Genomic DNA, 20114 nt, shown 5'->3' on the forward strand with positions numbered 1-20114 from the left:
AATCCAACCACCGTTCATTCATCCATAAATTAAATTAAATAAAGGTCAAATAAATAAGTAACAATTATTTATTCACCATTATCCTAAATGATTTCAAACAAAGATAATAAATTGACTTATTGATTTTCAAATGAATACCAAAGTCATGACCTCTAGAGAATGTTTGAAACCATATCAACTTAAATCATTCAATCCAAGTTCTCCCCAGTTTCTTTCTGGTCTATTTTCTAAAGAAAGAAGAAATAGTGTTACTATGGTCCTGAGTGTCATTTGAATCACTCTTAATATTCTAGATGTACATACTTAATAACTCGTCAAATTCATCTGATATTGAAACTAAAGTATCAATCGAAAGTGATTGTCCAATTGCTTTAAAAAGAAAGAAAGAAGAACATATTAATATAAACAACTTGTGTAAAGTAAGTTACAACAACAACAACAACAACAACAACAACAACAACAACAACAACAACACATACATTCATTAGGAAGTTTATCTTGAGACCATTGCAAATCAATCACATCGATTAGAGGTCTATGAGAATGTAAATAAAATGTAAATTTGCTATCTGTTGACATTATCTTTATCTATCTATCTTATCATTTGTACAACTTGTTGTTTACAAAATACAGATATAAATAAATAACTCTAACTTCAAACTATCTTTTAAAAAGAAAAGTATTAAAACCTGAAAGGGTGGTGGTTTTTTCTCTTTAATTTTTTTAATCAATATGATGAAACATCAGTGAGTGCACCCGAGGTGTCTTTATCAATATTTCCTCACTTTATTGCTCCGATCAATATCACATCACAATTTCTATATTTATACCGATGGGATAGACACACTCAAATCAGCAGCTTATCTATCTAATCTATCTCTATCTCTCTAATCTATTTATCTTTACATTAACTTAACAAAAGGTGTTCATTTTTTGGTTGGTATGTTTTGTAGTAGTAATATTGATTATTATATGTCTTGAGAGAGAGAGATACTAACAAAACACCTTATCTATAATATCATAGCACTATAGTTTCAGGACAAGATAATAATCATTTATTTACATCCAACTACTTTATATTTTGAAAGAGGAAGAAATCAAGTACAAAAAGAAAACATAGAAAGAAGAAGAAAAAGAAGAAGAAAAAGATGGATAACAACTCAATTGATCTTATAAACCTATCCACCAGAACGATGGAGAAGGATATTATGTTTTCTCGAGAAAAGGTATGTGAAACGAACACATTTATTTCTTAGTTTATTCATATGATTAATCTTATTTTGTTCTTTTGTTGTTTATAGCAAATTGTATTAACTTCTCAATTAAACTCGACTTCAACAAGAATAACAACCAATGAATTGGTACAATTAATTAAAGATAAAATGCATCAACCAGCTGATAATGCCAAAAAAGATACTACAAACTATTGGATCGATCTTCAATCACTATCAGAGAGTGATATTTCAGATGTTTGTGATTTACTTGGCATTCATGCTTTAACCAAAAAAGATATTATAAAACAAGGTATGATCGAATCATATTGAAAACAAACAGACCGACTGTCAATATTAATAATCATTTCATTTCTATTAGAAACAAGAGAAAAATGTGAATTCTTTTCAAATCATATATTTGTAGTGGTCAATGAAATACATTATGAAGAAGGATCAAATAATCTTGTATCTGATAGTTTAAATATATTACTTTTCGATCGATTTGTTTTTACTTTTCATTCGGCATCACTCATCTCTACATCCCAAGTCATGAGAATGCTTAAATACTCAATGACTGGAACATTGCCATCGGCAGCATGGGTCATCTATGCCTATCTTGATGGCATTGTAGATTTATATATCGATCTGGTTGACAAGATCATGATGGAAACTCAATCTCTCGATGAATTGGTATTAGTGTTGAGTGGAATGAAACAAGATGAATTGTTTACACGTATTGGTTTGGCTGGTAGAAGAGTTACCAATTTACATAGTGGAGTTTTTGGTAAAAGGTAAAAACAAAAATATTTATTTATTTATTTATTGTTATTAATAATATATTTATTATCTTGTTTTGGTTTAGTGAAATTATTTCTGTATTATTAAGAGATGAAAAATTAATTCCTCAAAGTTTACTTAGATATCTTCGTAATGTTCAAGATCATGTTGTGAGAATGTTACAAAAGTTGACACTTTCACAAAGACTACTTGGCAATCTTAACAATATTTATATGGCACGTGTATCATTAGAGGTAAGCGATGCCTCCAACTCTGTAAATAGATCGATGAGAAAGTTTACAGCTGTATCGACCATTTTTGTTCCACTTACCTTTTTGGCTGGAATCTTTGGTATGAATGTAAAGCTGCCAGGTATGGATGTCGACAATTATTACTCTTTTATTGCCATTATGTTATTCATGCTACTTTTCGGTATCACCGTAGCATTTTTATTTAAAAGATCTGGTTGGTTATAATAATAATAATGTAATGTGTTATAATCAACTATGGCACAGTATCATCACCCCTCCACCATCATCGTCATCCTATGAATAAAAAAAAAAGGTTACCATAATGGTATTATGGTTACTTTATATTAAGAGATATCTATATACATTTTTTTTTTTATTTGTGTTTATGGATAAAAGAGAGATAGAGGGAGAAGAGTTAATGTTGTTGACTATGTGATGTTGAGTTTTGTGTATGTATGTGGAAAAAAATGGAATTGTGATGTTTTGTTTTGTTTTGTTTTTTTGTTTGTTGTTTTTGTTATTGTTATTGTTATTGTTATTGTTGTTGGTAAAGTACTATGGCAATAGGTTGGTTTTGTTTGTTTGTGTTTATGTTTATGGTTTAGAGGTGGAGGCGATCGTCGTATTTGAATGATGGTTTGGGTTGAAAGTGTTCCTGTTTACGTTTGAAAAAAAAAAGAAACGCTCCAATAAAATAATAATAATAATACAGGAGATCTTTAAATCTTTTGTCGCTTTCTATTGTCATTATTTGAATTTCTTCTAGTAAATGGCATTTGAGCAAAACTATTTTGAATCTAGAAAAGAAAAAAAGAAAAAAAAAAAAAAGAATAAGTATTTCCAAGTAGTGTTGAAATAGATATCTATATTATTTGTTTTAAACACATACTGATGAAATGGTTGGATCAATAGATTGTGGAGCTTGTTTAATACCTAATGGTTCAGCAAATACAACCTTTAAGGAATATCCTGATGGATATTTAATACCATTCAACTCATTTTTAGCCTAAAAAAAAAGATTGAATAGTTAGAATAGAACTATATTATAATCTCCTTTTTGTTTTTTTTCTGATCTTACAAGTAAAGCGGCTTGAGGAGTACTATAATTAACATATGCAAAACCTTTTGATTTGTTGGTAGTTTTATCCTTTTTAAGATCACAATATTCCATGCCAGGGTATCTGGAAAATAGTTTATAAAGATTTTCTTGAGTTACAGATTTGTGACAAACAACAAATAATCTTTGTCTAGAGATGGTTGGGAAATATGGATTTGGGAATTCGTTTTGGAATTGATATGGATTTCCAATCATTGGGAATGGTTGAGCTAATGGTGTTGCTGTTGCTTCTGGCTTTGTATTATTGGTTTTACCTTTTGGTAAAGCAATAATAATTTTTAATGATTTATCTAAATTTAATAATAAGGATGTTTGATTAGTAATCCAAAGTGTTTCATAATTATTTGTTTTTTTTTTTACCATCAGATTCATTAATTGTTTCCATTGCCAAAGCAGCAGTTGAACTTTTAGAAAACTTTACAAAAGCATAACCTTTTGATTCGTGAGTATCTCTTTCACGAACAATCTTTACATGTTCAAGGTTTCCAAATTCCTTGAATCTGTTGGTAAGGTCAGCTTCACTAACGTCCTTTTTACAAATGACAAAGAGTCTAGAGTTTGGTGGAGAATCTTCTGGATCGGTCGAAGGTGGTACCTTTGACTTTTGTCCCTTAACCTCTGCAATCATAACCTTTAAAGGTACTCCAGCAGCAGTAGGTGATTTGTCATCAGTGGTAGTAGTAGTATTGTTGTTGTTTGTTGTGGTTGTAGTGCTAGTAGTAGAAGTAGTAGTACTATTGGTTCCATTATTGTTAGAGATAGATAAGATGGTTCCATTCATTTTTTCAATTGCAAGTGCAGCAGATGATGCCTTTTGATATTTGATATAGGCATAGCCCTTTGATTCACGGGTATCCTTGTCAACTACAATCTTGATTTCAGTTGTTCCAAATGGTTGGAAAGCAACTGCCAATTGATTCTCTGTCACATCTTTTCCACAGATAACAAATATTCTAGAGAATGGTACATCATTACTAGCTAGGGTTGTAGTCGATGATGAAGATGATGATAATTGTGACTTTGCATTATTATTTGAAGTTGAATTTACTATAGATATAGATATCAAATAGGGAAAAGATATTTGTGGTTAGATTCATATATTCTTTTTTTTAATATATCTCTCTCTCTCTATCTCTATCTATCTCCATCTATCTATCTCTTTTTCTATATACCTTTATTCTTTAAAGAATGGTTAATATTGTTCTTATCGTCTTCGTCGTCACTAATGTTATCCTCTCCGTCACTCTCATCTACATCTTTTGATAATTCATGAAGATGGAATGCCGAAGTGTTGTCTAGTTCATTGTCAGATGATGAAGTGGTTGTAAATTGGTCCATGTTGTCAGTATTGTTATAGTAGTTATCGTTGGTACTATCTAATCTAAATGTGTTATTAATATTTAATATATTTAAATGAGGGGGGGGGTAGAGGTGAAGTGATGGTAATAATAGATAGATAGTATTCTAAATGTGTTATGTATGTTGAGTTATGTATGTATGTAAAGGTTAAAAGTATAGTATTTGTTTGTTGTTGTTGTTGTATTTGTTTGTTTGTTTGTTAGTTGTTGAAAAACAAGTTGGCACCTCCTTTTTGATATTAACTTTTCTTTTCTTTTTTTCACAATTTTTTCTTTGACTCTCTTGATTTGAAGTACACGCGAATAAAAGGGATTGACGTGCTGCTGCATTTGGATGCCACACCCAGAGACCCGTCGATGGCACGTTGGATCAAAAAAAAAAAAGAAAGAAGAGGATTGTGAATGTATCTATTATTATTTTTAAGATTTTGTTTTATTAATGTTTAATTTATATATATATCTGTATTTTAGAGTTGTGGGAAAACGACTTCATTTGATTCGCGGTTGATTTTGAGTAAAAGGGGATCGAGGGATACTGGGAGAGCGGTCTGTACAACTTGTGGGTGCTTGATGTTTGGTTTCTCGATGGTGAGTTCGACGTCGAGTTCACCTGGTTGTGCAATGTAGGTTGGGAAGGGTGGTGATTGCTTCCAGACGTTGGAACGTGAGTCGGTGACACGGAGGTAGCCGCCGTTCTTGCCCGGCACGGCACCCTTGACCATGATGACGTTGAGCTCCGAGTTGATCTTGACCACTTGGAGGTTGTTGACGGTGCTGCTTTGGCCACCGAGACGACCGGGCATCTTCTTGCCCTTGAACACACGACCGGGGGTCTGACGACAACCGGTTGAACCAATTGAACGATGAGTCTTGGAGACACCATGAGTGGCCAACAAACCACTGAAATTCCATCTCTTCATGCCACCAGCAAATCCCTTACCGGTGCTAGTGCCCTGTACCTTGACAAGTTGTCCCGGTACAAAGTGACGTGCATCGATCGATGTGCCAACATCCATGAATCCACCCTTGGTCACCTTAAACTCCATCACTACACGTTTGGGTGGGACGTCGGCCTTTGCAAAGTGGCCTTTCAACGTACCTCCAATATTTTTCAATTTAATCTCTCCTGCTCCAACCTGTACTGCGTTACTACCATCATTTACTTTTCTCTTTACTTGTACTACTTGATTATCAGGTAACTAAAATATATATATAACAAAATAATAAACATAATAAACATAATAATAATAAGTTGTATGTTCTTCTATTATCATCTTCTTCTTCTTTCTTTCATTCTTTACCTCTATAACTGTGACAGGGATAGCAACATGGTCGACATAGACGGTGGTCATACCCAACTTCTTGCCAATTGCTCCTACTCTGTGTGTTCTATAGTTCCAACCGTTGGTTGGGTCCTTGAGGAAGGGTGGTTCGGGTGGCTTTTGACCAAAAGCTGGTTTAGGAATATATGTAGTACCTGCAAACCCTTTGCCCATTCTACCAGAGGCTATGATATTTGCATTGTTGCAAGCTACGTTGAGTAACTTGACTCTTGATATTAAACTGTTCATATCTATCTACTAGTGTTTGTGGTTGATTGTGTTGTATTGTACTCGTGCTACTATACTATCCAATAATCAATCACTATAAAGATCTATACTAGTTTAGAGTGTTGCTAATCTGACACTCTCTCATATTATCAAAGCACAATGATCAAACGAAAAAAAAACTACAAAAATTCAAAAAAAACAATTATTCGTCTCTCGACTCTTTCAAGTTCATTACAAACAACGAAAGAATGTTCAGATAATGATATATAATTATTTATTGTTTATAAAAGAGAGATATTACCCTTTAAACATGAACGAATACAATATAGTATCATAATTATTTATATTTAGAATGGAGATATATTATTATTATCATTATTATCTGTATATCTCGTCACCACACATCTCTCACTCATTGTGAAAGAAAGAAAGAAAGATATCTGTCTTATTTGTCTTTTGTGACAAGATAACAAAGCAAGATTTCTTTTTATTATTATGTTATAGAGGTAGATAAAAGACATTCATTCACTCATTTATGTTTCTACCAAAAAGTATTCATTTTTTTTATATATTTCTTTTTTTGGAAACTGCTGGCTGCTGCAATAAATTAAATTAAATTAATTTAATATTAGGGGTTCTTCATCAAAAGAAGAGCGAATTATTAAACACACTTACTCACACCCATACTGAATACATTTATTGTAGTGTGGGAAAACAACAACAAACAGATAATCATAAATATAGAAATAGAAGTAAATACACAACAAAGACAGAGAGAGAGAGAGAGATAGAGGGGAGAAGAATAAGAAGAATAAGTGTGTAGAATAATAATAATAATAATAGATTGCCTATATTCATACAAAAGGAAAGGAAGTCTTAAATTCAACCACTTGTCCAAAGCAAGCAATCAAACAACTCATCATCTTACAACTCTAGAACGTTACATCTATTATACTACTACTCGTAGAGACAACACCCCCTCCTCCAAAACAAATAATAATAAATCATAAATAATGGAGGATGATGGTAAATTGCAAAAGAACGAGCAAATAGAGGATAATGAGGAGGAAGAAGAGATGACTGAAAAATCATCACCACCTTCCTTTCCTTTCATATCTATTGACGATGAAGATGATGAAGACGATCAAGATGATCATCACCTGCCAACAAAAGAAGAAGAAGAAGAAGAGGGTGAGATGTCTGAAATAAATGAGGAGGAGGAGGGAAAAACAAAAGAGGAAGAACAGGATGTAAAAGAGGAAAATGACGATCGTGAAATTTATACAGAGTCAACGTCTAGTACTCATCCTCCTCTTCCTATTTCCTCACCTCTTTCCAATAAAACTAGTCGGTCAACGTCACCTCCTCATCATTCATATAGTACTCCAGTTTCTCCCATGAATTTATCCTATTCTAATAGTCCAAATATTGGTCATCATTCCAAAAGTGATCATGAACATTCAAGTAGTAGTGGCGGTGAAAGTGATCACAATGACAGCGGTGGTGGCACCCCTGGAAAGAAGAAAAAAGACAAAAAGAACAAAAAGGAAAAGAAAAAGAAACAACAAGCCAGAGAAGATGTAGGAAAGAGTCAACAGCAACAACAAGATAGTGGGGGAACTGCCACAACCACCGATGAAGACGACGATGATGAAGATGACGACCAACACAACATGCTGGATCAAGAAGAAAGAAAGAGATTGAAAAAAGAGAAAAAGGAAAAAAAGAAAAAGAAAAAAGAAGAAAAGAAACTAAAGAAACAACAATTACTGGAAGATCAAAGACAAATGCAATTACAACAACCAATCTTTATACCATCACCTACACAATCTGGAGCTCAAATAACCAATCAAAGGTCATCCCCTGAACCATTCATATCATCATCAACAACAAGTAATAATCAAAATATTGGTGTTACTCCAAACAATAATAATAATAATAATAGTAATATTCATGGACAATTATTTGACTTTGATCCAAATACAACTACAACTACAGTTGTTGGTGGAACGGGAACAACCAATAATGATAATCCACCATTATTACCACCTCCGCCAACTAAAATCATTAAAAAGAAAAAGAAAAAAGTAAAAGAGCACGAAAAGAAAGAAGGATTAACCAAACGAAACAATCCACTTGCCATACTTCACAAAGGGTCAATCAACAATAATGATCTTCAAACCGATCCTCTTGCCCCTCCCTATTCACTTCCCAAACCATTTAATAACAATGCCAATGTATCAATAGACATTGACAGAAAACCCCAAAAGATTCAAGTATGGAGAAAGGTCTTGAGTGATGACTCTAAGCTATTCTCAAATGAAAGAACTTGGATGAGTTGGGTTGGACTGACATTTTCATTGGGTGCTATTGGAACTTCGATCATTACCTTTTTTGGAACTCAAAACGTGGCACTCTTTACTGGTGTTTCACTTTGGGTTATTGCCTTGGGATTCCTTCTCTATTCCTATGTCATCTTTAGACTTCGTCGTAAAGCAATCTTAAACAAAGGAAAAGGCCCATTTTACGATCCATACGGTCCCATTGCTTTGGTTTGTACAACCATGATGTCCGTAACTGTCTTTTTGGTTTTCTTTATCATTAAACGTCCTCCTCCAATGGTATCAAATGGTGGTGGTGATTCTTTTTAAACAAAACAATAAATAATAAATATAAAATAAAGAAATATATAATATATTTATAATTCTTTTAATCCTCAGTACGAGTATTTTTTTTTTTTTGGTTTCCAAGGATGGAAATGATTATTTATTTATTTAATAAAAATAGTAATAATGAATGTTTGGACTTCCTTTTCGCTAAAAGGATAGTTTAGGGGGTTGGTACAATTGATAGATAATAATATTATATAATCGAAACTATAAGAGTAATTCATTAAATTATTAATTATTAATTATTTTTTAATGATTGGTTTAGCTGGTGAAGATTTAATTGGAGATGATGGTGTGACTTGTGGTTCCTCCTTTTTCAGGATGGTAGGAACTACAGTTGGTTGTACGACGGTTGTAGCTGGATAAACCGGTGGCTTTGTAGTGGTTGATTGGTCTTGTACGGGTTGTTTATTTCCAAGACTCAATAAACTGGCAGTTAACAAGGATGTAGATGGTTTAGTGGTAGTAGTGGTATTAGCTGCAGCAGGTGGCGCAGCACTCGTAGTAGTTGGCTTTTTAGCAGTGATATCTGGTGATGCTGATTCAGTGACAGAAGTGGTTGTGGAAGATGGAGTTGAAAAAGAGGAAGTAACTACAGTTGGTTTAATGGGTACATTATTACTACTATTATTATTATTATTATTACTGTTATTATTATTATTAATAGTGACAGACTTTGTTGGAGTTGAAGATGGTGTTGGATTTGATGGAATTTGTTTTGGTGATGATCCAACAACAATCTTTTCCTTTTCCTTTTCAGGTTCTGGTTTTGTTGTCGACTTTGGAGCAGAAGCAGTTGTTGAAATGGCAATTGGTTGTGATTGAGTGACTACTGGCTGAACTACTGCTGTTGGTTGAACTACTACTGCTGGTTGAGTAGTTGTAATGGTTGGAATATTCAAAGGAGAAGATGGTCTCATATTTGATAATGATGGAGTCGTTGATAATAATGTTGTAGTTGGTGAAATTGTACTAGTTGTAGTTGTAGTTGTAGTCGTACTGGTCGTATCAATTGTTGTTGATAGAGATGGGAAAGCACGATCAAAAGCCATTGATCTTGCTTGAACATAATATTTACCCAAAGTTCTCCAATCCAACAATTCCGATAGTTTCTCTGTACGGTTTCTCAATTCGATACGTTGACGACGATCGAGTTGACAAAAGTTGAATAGGTATTGGGTGAGTTGGTCGACTGACTCTTCAGGCGACTTGAAACGACGGTCGACAATGTAGATACCCTTGCTGTCTGGATCCGATAGTCCACGACGCATATAGTTGGCAAAACCGGTGAGATTGGATGTGACAGATGGCACACCTAGTACTGTGCATTCGCTTGGTGTGTATCCCCATGGCTCATAGTACGACACAAAGATACCGAGATGGCAAGCACGCACAAAATCAGTATAGTCGAGGGGAATGAGTGGATTGGTGGAGTTGAGAAACTCGGGGTGGTAGATAATCTTGACACGGTCTTGTGGTGCGTTAAACATCTTGATACGACGGAGATGGTTGAGAATAGGGTCGTTGAGATCATCGACCATGTTGTGAGTGACGATGGGTGGTAGAGTGGGACGTTGCTTGAGTGCAAAGATACGACGCTTGAGCATGATCAAGTCTTCCTGTGTGAGCAACTCTTCAAAGGTGATGTTTTTGCCACGTGATGTTGCGTCAAACAGACGGTCTCCCATACTCTCGACAACGGCATTGCAAGTACGACGCATGTCTCTAATGTGCGACTGACCCTTGAGCGACTCGACGTTAAAGTTGTTGGTCTTGGATGGCATGATGATAAAGGAGACGACCGTCGTTGACGAGCCGGCCTGTTGCAGCATCTTGTTGAGTCCATTCAACGCGTCCAAATACATATCAACACCTTTATTGACATACTCTGACCGACCAGCAGTGAAAAAGTACAATGTATTGTCGAGATCAAAGTCTTGGTGTCCGTAAAAGTGTCCTCTTACAAACTCGTGCAATACATTCTTGTGCTTGGCATGCAAGTTTTGAAACTCGTGCAATGCTGTAAACTTGTCCAGTTTGAGTCCGTTGGGTAGGATCACATCTGCCTTGCGCTGTAACACTGCCTCTGACTCGTATGCTGTAATCTCGCTCACCGTCGTAAACACGTGTGCGTCGGCAGCTGCTCGCTTCTCGATCCAGTGACGGTGGTATATACCACGCTTGCTCGCTTCATAGTCCATATTTAGCTGCTGCATCTGGTTGTAGAGGTCGACACCACCCGCACTCAAATACCGTCCGAGCAGAGTTGCATGTGTCGTGAATATGGTCGCTACAGGTTGCACACGCCACTTGCGCAGTAGGATCAGCCCAATGGCCGCCTGCCACTCGTGAAAGTGGGCGATAAACTTCTCGTCTGGTGCCAACTCTGCAAACTCTTTCAACAACAGTGCCGTCTGGTATCCAAAGATGATGCAGTCGTTGGCCTCAGTGTCGCCTGGTTGCTCGAACCCGCTCATCAGGTCCCATCTCCATTCGCCCAATTTATGATGTGAACTCTTCAAATCAATCAAGAATACCTTTGGATAAGACTCTATCAACCATTTGCCAAAGTGTACTTGAATGCCATACTTTTTCATCATATTGTCAATGACCGGTTGTGTCAATGGTCCAGGTGTCAATGGTTCGAATTCAGTTGCTGCAGTCTCTGAATTATATGGTCCAATTAATGCATATCTACTTTTATATTCTTCAACTGTAATCTTAAATAGGTAAATTAATTAAGTTAATAAGTGAATCGATTGATCAGTCATTTGTATTTATATGTTTAAACATACTGGAGCTTTAGATTTCAATACGGTATAGATACCACCAACCTTTTTACAAACTTCCCAACTGATATCAAACAGTGCCACTTCAGTAGATGCTTGTTGTGGGATAGCTGTAGGTGCAGGTATCGAAGATGAAAAGGATAGAGGTGATGCTGAAGAACTACCTGTCACCCTTAATTGTGACATTGCGTTATCTAAAAAGGTGCTATTTGGTGTACCAAATATCATCATTCTCTAGATATATATAAATATAAAGTATATTATATTATTATGACTATGAGAGAGGAATTACTTTGTAAGTAACTTTCAAATGATTTTATATTATTATTATTATTATTATTATTTGTATACATTAAAAAAGGAAAGATGAATGAATGAATGAATGAATGAGAAAGATAAGTTAGATAGATTAGACAAAAAGAGGAAGAAAGATATAAATTAAATTTTTATCAATAAAATATCGTGTCTGTCGGGTTGTTAATAGCTATGGTTTTAGCAAAAATATATGTATATATGGTTTTTAATTTAACTAAAGTCAAAGAGGAAGATGAAGATGAAGATGAAGATGAAGGATGAAAAGAGAGAAACATCAAGTTATTTATATTAAATATGATTATTATTATATATTATTATTATTATTATTATTGTGATTATGATAAATGAATCTTACATGAAACTATTAATTATTTTGATTTAGTTAGAATAGTTTATTGTTTGTTATAAAAATGAGTGAGTAGTATATAGTATAGTATAGTAGTACTATGGTATGGCAGTATATCTCACTGTATCTGTTGGTTGTCCTACACTTTTTTCTTTCCAAATAAATAACCGACTGTGTGTGTGAGAAAGGTGAAACCAAGCGAATGATTCTAAACCCTACCCAATTGCACACCCACCCACACATTCCTGATATTATTTATGTGTGTATCGCTAGTTTTCACCTTTTTGGTAATAATGCAGTTCCCGATTTTTAATAAAACATGAACTAGACTAGAGTGGAACATTCCAAACCCAAGCAGAATAATGATGACGCTGATTCATTCGGGGGATTGCTTCACTATAAATAAATTGAGTACTGGACCTGGGTGGAGAGGTGTCTCTCTGAGACAAATTAAATTTTGGGTGTTTGTTCAAAATCGTGAAGTTTGATGAGATGATAATGATCATTCATTTCATTTCGCTTTCAATTTCCGATGAATGAAAGATAGATAGAAGAGGATAAGAGAGAGAAAGATGATGTTGAGAAGATTAGTACATATTGCCAATAGTAATAAGAATGTTGTTACTTGTAACAGCAACAACAACAAGTCATCATTGTACAATCATTTCAAATCATCAAATATAAATGAAACGATTACTACTACGACACAACAATATGCTAATGTTAATGTTAGATACTATAGTCATAACAAAGCAATCAATAATAATTTAAGTAATAATATATCAGATCAAGAGATAGAGTCACAGGTGTTTCAGTTCAAACCAACACTCAACTTTCAATACATTAGAGATAATGCAGAGTATCTGCAAAAGAATGCGATTGATAGAAAGTCAGATGTAGATGTACATAATGTGGTAGATATGTACGAACGATATAGAGTGGTCAAACGTGACATTGATAGTGTTAGAAAGCAGAGAAACGAGACATCGACCAAGATGAAAGATAAGAAGCTGACAAGAGAAGAGCGTGATCAGCTGGTCGAGCAAGGCAAGTCGATCAAGACACGATTGGCAGATATGGAAAAGACACATGACGATTTGTTGTCGTCGATGACATCTGAAGCGCTGCGTATCCCCAATGCGACACATCCAGAGGTGCCGGTTGGCGCCGAAGATGAGAGTGCCGTGTTGCTCGGACACCATGGACATATCAGACAGTTTGACTTTCCCATACGCGATCATTTGGAGATTGCCAAGATGATTGGTGCGCTCGAGTCGGCCAACCATACGGCCGGAAACCGATTCTACTATATGACGGGTCCGGGCGCGTTGCTCGAGATGGCACTGTCATTCTGGGCGTTCCAGAGGGTGCATTATAAGCTTGGATTCGAGCCTGTTATCACACCCGATGTGATCCATCCGTCTCTGGCAGAGGCGTGCGGGTTCCAGCCTAGAAGTGCGGCCTCCCAATTGTACTGGTTCCGCGACCACGACCTGTGTTTGACCGCGACCGCCGAGATTCCACTCGCGGGTATGTATGCACACCAGACACTACCCACCTCGAAACTTCCCATCAAACAAGTGGGATTCTCACACTGTTTCCGTAGTGAGGTGGGTGGTGGCACCAACAACCGCGGTATCTACCGTGTACACCAGTTCTCCAAAGTCGAGATGTTTGTCCTTGCCAACGAACAGGACAGCGACCGTATCCACCGCGAGCTCCTCGACACGCAAATCGAAATGTTTAATGAGCTCGAACTCCCCTTCCGCGTGCTCGATATGCCTACGGGCGACTTGGGAGCACCCGCCTACCGAAAGTTTGACATTGAAGTATGGATACCCAGTCGCAATGGATATGGCGAGATCTCTAGCACCAGCAACTGCACCGACTACCAGAGCCGTCGTCTCAACATCAAACACCATCTTCACGCAGACGCCGACTCTCACTTTGTTCACACACTCAATGGTACTGCCATTGCCATCCCACGTATCATCCTAGCCATCCTCGAAAACAATCAACAAAAGGATGGATCTGTATTGATCCCAAAAATACTCAGACCATTTTTAAATAACCAAGAATATTTTTATCCATCAAACAAATCAACATAGGAAGAAATATAATACAAAGTAAATTATAAAGCAAGTAAAGTTAGAGTTATTATAACAAAACAAACAAAAATAATTTAATTATTTCTTTTTTTAAAAAAATAATAATAATAATAATCTTCGCACCTTTTAAATTTGTCGTCACGTCTTTACGTCTCATGAATTTCTCGTCACGCGGTATCCGAAACATCAATCCGCCAATAAGAAATTGTAACCCTATCGACTGACGTTGGTTGTATTTTGCCAAGACATTTTAAGCTCGCAAAAAATAGATATTTGGTTTTTAACGTTAAAGTTTAATGTTTGCGCGTTTCTAAGTTCTCGTTTTTGCCAATTTTCAAGTCACAGGACAAGGGTTCTATGTTCTCTTGGCGTCAGTTGGAAGGAGTCTTTTGTTGGATTGTGGTCTGAATCATTGAATTATCTAGATGATTATAACGATCAAGTTATTTTGGCGCATTTATAGTCAATCACACAACAAACAAGGATATCAAAAGGAAGATGGTTGTTTTCCATCATGTAAAACCGTGTAGTGGAAAGCAACTTGTTCAACCCTCAACCTCCCCACAATTTATTGTTTCATTATCTAAAAGACAAATAGAAAGAAAAGAAAAAAGAGAGATACAGAGAATTTGGAGATAATTTATTTTTTTTAAACAAGAAAAAAATTAATTAGTTTATTTTATCAATGTACTTTGTAAAATTATTTGTATTATTATTATTATTTATAGTTAGTTGTAGAGGTCAATGGATTTATGAAGTAGAGTATGCAAATGCAGGATGTACAGGAGCAATTAATAGAGTAAATGCATTTTATGCAGGACAGTGTTATGCCGGTGGTTCAGACTATTGGTGGTACACTGTGTCTGGTGGTACTGCTTCGTTTGCAATCAGTCAAGGAGGTTGTTTTGCAGCACCAGACTACGCTTATAATTACCCTGCCGACTCTGGATGTACTGGATCTATGCAGGTCATCACACGTACAGTACCTCCACTACCAGCCACCGGATTCCTTGGATTCGAACGTATTAGGTCGCCAAACCCATCAAGTGATTGTTTAAACTACGAAAATGAAAGAAGTATTGATAGAATCAATGCATGTGTCATGTTACCATCAAACAGAGGTGCTGGTATCTATATCAGGGCCTATCAAACCACTCAAATCGGGTTTGGATATTATTATGCCGGATGTGGTACTGTAATGGGTACCAATGTATTTACATCTCCATCTACATGTTCAAGTGTCGATGGTGGGTATACATGGGGACAAGTGTTCCCAGCACTAGGTATATCATCGGTCGGTGCAACCAACACCCTAAACGATGTATCGCTCACTACCTTTTCGTCGAATATCGGTGGTTCCATCTTTTACTACACTGCCACGCTCAGCTGTCCAGCTGGTCAATACCCAATGGCCACTTCGATTAACCCAGCCACACCAACTGCCACCCTCGCCATTCCATCCGCAGCTAGAGGTCAGAGTTGCACAATCGTCGTGTCAGCCAACGGAGACACTATCGTATCTGGCGGTCCTATAACAGGTCAATCAGGTGCCTTTACCCTTCCACTTCGTATGTCCCCTCAACTTATAAAATATAATATATTTAATATTTCAACATGACACTAACTATTTATTTTATTTTATTTAGTTGCAACAATGTCAACATTAACACCAGGAACTGTAACAACTAAAACCATAGCATTTACTTATTCTAGTAGTACTGGAGGTACTTATACAGTGACTGTTGGTGGAACACAATATCCAACTTGTTCGGGTGTGACTACATGTACTGCCACTGGATTAAATCCAAATACACAATACACTGTCAGTGTGACCGTCACCAATGCCGGTACGACCTCTGCACCATTGAGTTTCACCACTACCACTGCCAATATTATTGACACCCCATCCGTTTCAATCAACGCTCAAACCAGCACATCTCTTACCGTATCGTATGCAGTGACTGGTGGTTATGGAGCTACCATCTACCAACTCAGACTCAACAACGTCGTTCAAGCTTCATGCATAACTTCATCATGTACAATTCCCGGTCTTGTCTATGGAACTGTTTATACTTTTTCAGCATCTGCAACCAATGATGGGTATACTGCAACTTCACCCAATTTTGTTAAAAACTTTTGGACTTGTATGAAACAAAACAAAAAAATAATAATCCAAATCTATCAATATTTATATTTATAATTACTTTTATTTCTATTTCTATTTTTTTTCTTTCTTTATAGTACCAACAATGGGACCAGTAAATATTGTAAATTATGGAACTACATGGTTAACATTTAGCTATTCATCAAATGATGGTAGAGTGATTGGTGCCAATACATTTGCTATTCGAGTCAATGGAATATTGAGTACAAACTCTACTTGTTCAGGATCTACCAATTGTTATGTTGGTGGATTGACTGCAGGTTCAACACCAGCCATTAGCATCACATCTTCCAACAGTGGTGAAACATCTGCTACACAAGGTACAGCAAATCAAAAACTATATGATAGTGTCAGCACCCTTGTTGTTACACCATCCCTACAAACAAGTTCATCATTTAGAGTAACGTATTCAAGTTCGAATGGTATCCCTTTAAAAACAATCTACCAAGTTTTAGTTGACAGTATTTCCGCCCCTAGCTGTCCAGCCACCGAAGGTGCATGTACTATTATATCCCTTCCACCAAAAACCTACAATGTTACAGTCACTGCAACCAACGACGGTTTATTAATTTCAAAATCAATCAATGTTCTTGTTACAAATTGTATGTATAAATATATTGAATTAATATATATTTTGGATTTTAATTATTTAATATTTAATTTATTTTTTTAGTCCCAACAATGAATCCAATTGTAGTAGGAGATATTGGTACAACTTGGGTTGAATTTACTTATTCATCTATTGGTGGTACAGCAGGAGGTAATAGTTTTACAATTAATGTTGCTGGATCAGATATTGCAACTGCATCATGTAAACAAGGACCATTCTGTAGAGTTTCTGGTTTAACTTCTGGATCATCACCAGTTATTTCAATCTTTGTAACCAATAATGGTGAAGTTTCCAATACTGTATCTTCAACTCCTTCATTGTATCAACCAACCTCGCCACCAATCATCTCGTTTTCAAGAGTATCACCAACCACTCTTAATATTTCATGGACCGAAAATGATGGTGTTCCAGGCCTATCTCTATTTGACGTGTTATTAAATGGAACCAATATTTGTCCCAATATTGCTATTAACAATTGTTTATATAATTCAATTACCGATGGATTATATTACAACTTTACAATCATTGTTAAAAATGATAACTTTGTTTCATCAAATTCAAAATCTTATTTCTCTTATCCTCGTATGTTAAAACATTTAAATTAAAATATAGACATATAAATATATATATAAATATTAACATAATTATTATTATTATTTATTATTAGCAACAACACCAGTTTTAGTAACAGCAATTGGAAAGACAGGATCAATTTATGTAAATTGGACAGAGTCAAGTGGAGGTGTGCCAGATGAAACTAAATACCATGTATTCTTGTCTATTGATAATGATCATTGGGCTAGAGTTTGTTTGGGTGGCGCTGCTAGTAATAGTTTGAACCTTTCATGTTTGGTTGATGACTTGACAGACAATACATTCTATTATGTAATGGTGACTGTTGAAAACACAGATTTTGAAGTTTTAAGAACCATTAGTAATGCTACTACTCTACCTTTTAACGGTACCAATAGTTGCAGACCAGCTGGATCAGAAGTGGACTGTTCAGGTAATGGTACATGTCCAAATCATGAATGTCTGTGTGCAGACGGTTGGGATGGTCAATATTGTGAGGTACCAACTGACGGTGGTGGAGATGGTGGAGATGGTGGAGGTGGTGTGATCATTACACCTAATCCATCAAACCCAGGCATTGATATTGATAAAGGAGGTGTAAAATACTCATTCACAATTAACAAACTATTGGAACGTGATTTGGATATGAATGTTGCCAAAGTGTTAGAGTTGACATCGATTAAATGGCAACCCGTCCAACAAGTCAATGATACTCTGGTACACCCAACCAACAATGGATCGGTGATTAGACGTTCGTGGACATACACAGCTATCAATGTAACCTCGTATGCCGCTGTCATCAATATCACCTTTATCCAACTGGAAGCAATCCCTAATGTGACAGTTGGAGACTCTTACCCAATGTCATTTGCAGGTGATGAGTTCCTTCTCAAGATCGGGTCGTTCAAATATGCAATGGAAATATCTCAATGGAATTGGGATAGCCAGTTATCAACACTAGAGTTATGGACTAGTATCAATGCTCAACCTGAAGAATGTGCCAGTGATGATTCCAATCCCATTGCAATGGTCAATGGTACAACATCCAACTTTATCAATATTGGTCAAGCCAACGGCAAACTACTGTACGGTAGACTTGTCAAACGCGTCGTTCTCGACTCTATCCCTCGTTCAGTCAATCACTACCTCGTACAAGAATCCGAAACCAACACAACTGTCGTCACAGCCATTCCATACTTTGAAAACCAAGTCGACATTGATCCCAACTTTTCCCTCTTGCTCGACACCTCCAAATCATCCAATGACGGTTGCTCCAAACCCGACAATACCTGGCGTATCATTGTAGGTGTAGTAGTTGGAGTTGCTGCACTTGCAGCCATCACATTTGCAGGAACACTCTTTTACAAGAGAAAGCTAAGAAATCATCAACAACAAAAGACCCTAGCTAAAAAATTATCATCCATCAATAATAATAATCAGTCATAAATCAAATAAATCAAATAAATAATAAATCTAAGGGGGGGTTACATGTTATTATTCCAAATAATAATAATAATATCCTGGTTATTGCATCGGGATGACCTCATCCAATTCAAGTCATGACATCAACCAACTATTATCTATTTTCGTATCTTGCATTGGCAATGGGGTGCGAGTACTAGTTGAAGTGTGTTGGTACGAATTGAATTCAACGATAATAAATATCTAGAAAACTGACAAATATCTCTGTTTTCCCAACAGTTGTATAATTAATTCATGGGTGTAAAAACAACACCACTTCTGATTGTGTTCCTCCTCCTCTCAACTCAAGGTCAGGTCGAATTGAATTGGGTTGCCTCCCCAACACCAGTTAAACGATTCGCGACACCTTGATAGTAGTTTTATTTTTTGCATCATTCAAAAAAGATAAAAATACTTTGCAAAAAAAGTATCACTACGCATTCAGTTACAGTTAGAGTAGTAGTCGAACAAAAGTAAAAGTAAAAGTAGTAGTAGTATAATATCATCGTCAGTGATTGATCGATTGATAAATACGAAGTATACTTAAGTATCAGAAACAGTACTTTTTTTTAGATACTTTTACAATCACACATCACCACACTGCCATTGACAATGGGGTGTAAATATAACCAACAACATCGAATCAATGTAATAATCTTATTTATTGTACTATCGATATCATCATTGTATATCACAGGTATGTTCATATATATTGTATTATAGTAGTAGATCAATCATATGATATGATATGATGAATCAGAGGTCAAAAGTCGATCCAACAATGAATCGAAACAAGAATTATGTTTATGTTG

The 20114-nt window shown here is 35.9% G+C and overlaps 9 protein-coding genes across 9 annotated transcripts; 4 read left to right on the forward strand and 5 right to left on the reverse strand.

The window, feature by feature from the left end:
* Positions 1 to 174: 174 nt before the first annotated feature.
* DFA_00658 (uncharacterized protein) lies at positions 175 to 579 on the reverse strand (the record flags this gene model as incomplete). The annotated part of the gene is made up of 3 exons (XM_004358586.1): positions 175 to 227; positions 304 to 369; positions 480 to 579. The coding sequence occupies 3 exons, from the start codon at positions 577 to 579 to the stop codon at positions 175 to 177; spliced, it is 219 nt and encodes a 72-aa protein (XP_004358643.1).
* Positions 580 to 1148: 569 nt separating this feature from the next.
* DFA_00659 (putative CorA family magnesium ion transporter) lies at positions 1149 to 2467 on the forward strand (the record flags this gene model as incomplete). Its single annotated transcript, XM_004358587.1, has 4 exons — positions 1149 to 1226; positions 1302 to 1524; positions 1594 to 2005; positions 2101 to 2467. The coding sequence occupies 4 exons, from the start codon at positions 1149 to 1151 to the stop codon at positions 2465 to 2467; spliced, it is 1080 nt and encodes a 359-aa protein (XP_004358644.1).
* Positions 2468 to 2961: 494 nt separating this feature from the next.
* On the reverse strand, positions 2962 to 4697 carry DFA_00660 (uncharacterized protein; the record flags this gene model as incomplete). The annotated part of the gene is made up of 5 exons (XM_004358588.1): positions 2962 to 3039; positions 3132 to 3248; positions 3321 to 3649; positions 3720 to 4406; positions 4532 to 4697. 5 exons carry the CDS (start codon positions 4695 to 4697, stop codon positions 2962 to 2964), a joined length of 1377 nt encoding a protein of 458 aa, XP_004358645.1.
* A 487-nt stretch (positions 4698 to 5184) lies between these two features.
* Positions 5185 to 6288, reverse strand: mrpl3 (ribosomal protein L3; the record flags this gene model as incomplete). The annotated part of the gene is made up of 2 exons (XM_004358589.1): positions 5185 to 5916; positions 6019 to 6288. The coding sequence occupies 2 exons, from the start codon at positions 6286 to 6288 to the stop codon at positions 5185 to 5187; spliced, it is 1002 nt and encodes a 333-aa protein (XP_004358646.1).
* A 992-nt stretch (positions 6289 to 7280) lies between these two features.
* DFA_00662 (prespore-specific protein) lies at positions 7281 to 8918 on the forward strand (the record flags this gene model as incomplete). Its single annotated transcript, XM_004358590.1, has 1 exon — positions 7281 to 8918. The coding sequence occupies one exon, from the start codon at positions 7281 to 7283 to the stop codon at positions 8916 to 8918; it is 1638 nt and encodes a 545-aa protein (XP_004358647.1).
* A 260-nt stretch (positions 8919 to 9178) lies between these two features.
* glcS (glycogen synthase) lies at positions 9179 to 10720 on the reverse strand (the record flags this gene model as incomplete). Its single annotated transcript, XM_004358591.1, has 1 exon — positions 9179 to 10720. The coding sequence occupies one exon, from the start codon at positions 10718 to 10720 to the stop codon at positions 9179 to 9181; it is 1542 nt and encodes a 513-aa protein (XP_004358648.1).
* A 131-nt stretch (positions 10721 to 10851) lies between these two features.
* On the forward strand, positions 10852 to 10962 carry DFA_00664 (uncharacterized protein; the record flags this gene model as incomplete). Its single annotated transcript, XM_004358592.1, has 1 exon — positions 10852 to 10962. The coding sequence occupies one exon, from the start codon at positions 10852 to 10854 to the stop codon at positions 10960 to 10962; it is 111 nt and encodes a 36-aa protein (XP_004358649.1).
* Positions 10963 to 11459: 497 nt separating this feature from the next.
* On the reverse strand, positions 11460 to 11911 carry DFA_00665 (glycogen synthase; the record flags this gene model as incomplete). The annotated part of the gene is made up of 3 exons (XM_004358593.1): positions 11460 to 11487; positions 11526 to 11656; positions 11732 to 11911. The coding sequence occupies 3 exons, from the start codon at positions 11909 to 11911 to the stop codon at positions 11460 to 11462; spliced, it is 339 nt and encodes a 112-aa protein (XP_004358650.1).
* Positions 11912 to 12958: 1047 nt separating this feature from the next.
* DFA_00666 (uncharacterized protein) lies at positions 12959 to 19287 on the forward strand (the record flags this gene model as incomplete). Its single annotated transcript, XM_004358594.1, has 9 exons — positions 12959 to 13157; positions 13305 to 13433; positions 13968 to 14419; positions 14920 to 15010; positions 15223 to 16062; positions 16141 to 16638; positions 16736 to 17260; positions 17332 to 17850; positions 17936 to 19287. The coding sequence occupies 9 exons, from the start codon at positions 12959 to 12961 to the stop codon at positions 19285 to 19287; spliced, it is 4605 nt and encodes a 1534-aa protein (XP_004358651.1).
* Between the last annotated feature and the right edge of the window lie 827 nt (positions 19288 to 20114).

The sequence above is a fragment of the Cavenderia fasciculata genome, assembly GCF_000203815.1.
Source record: "Cavenderia fasciculata unplaced genomic scaffold Scf_Dfasci-F-a-25c12.r2-5, whole genome shotgun sequence".
Taxonomy (NCBI): Eukaryota; Evosea; class Eumycetozoa; order Acytosteliales; family Cavenderiaceae; genus Cavenderia; species Cavenderia fasciculata.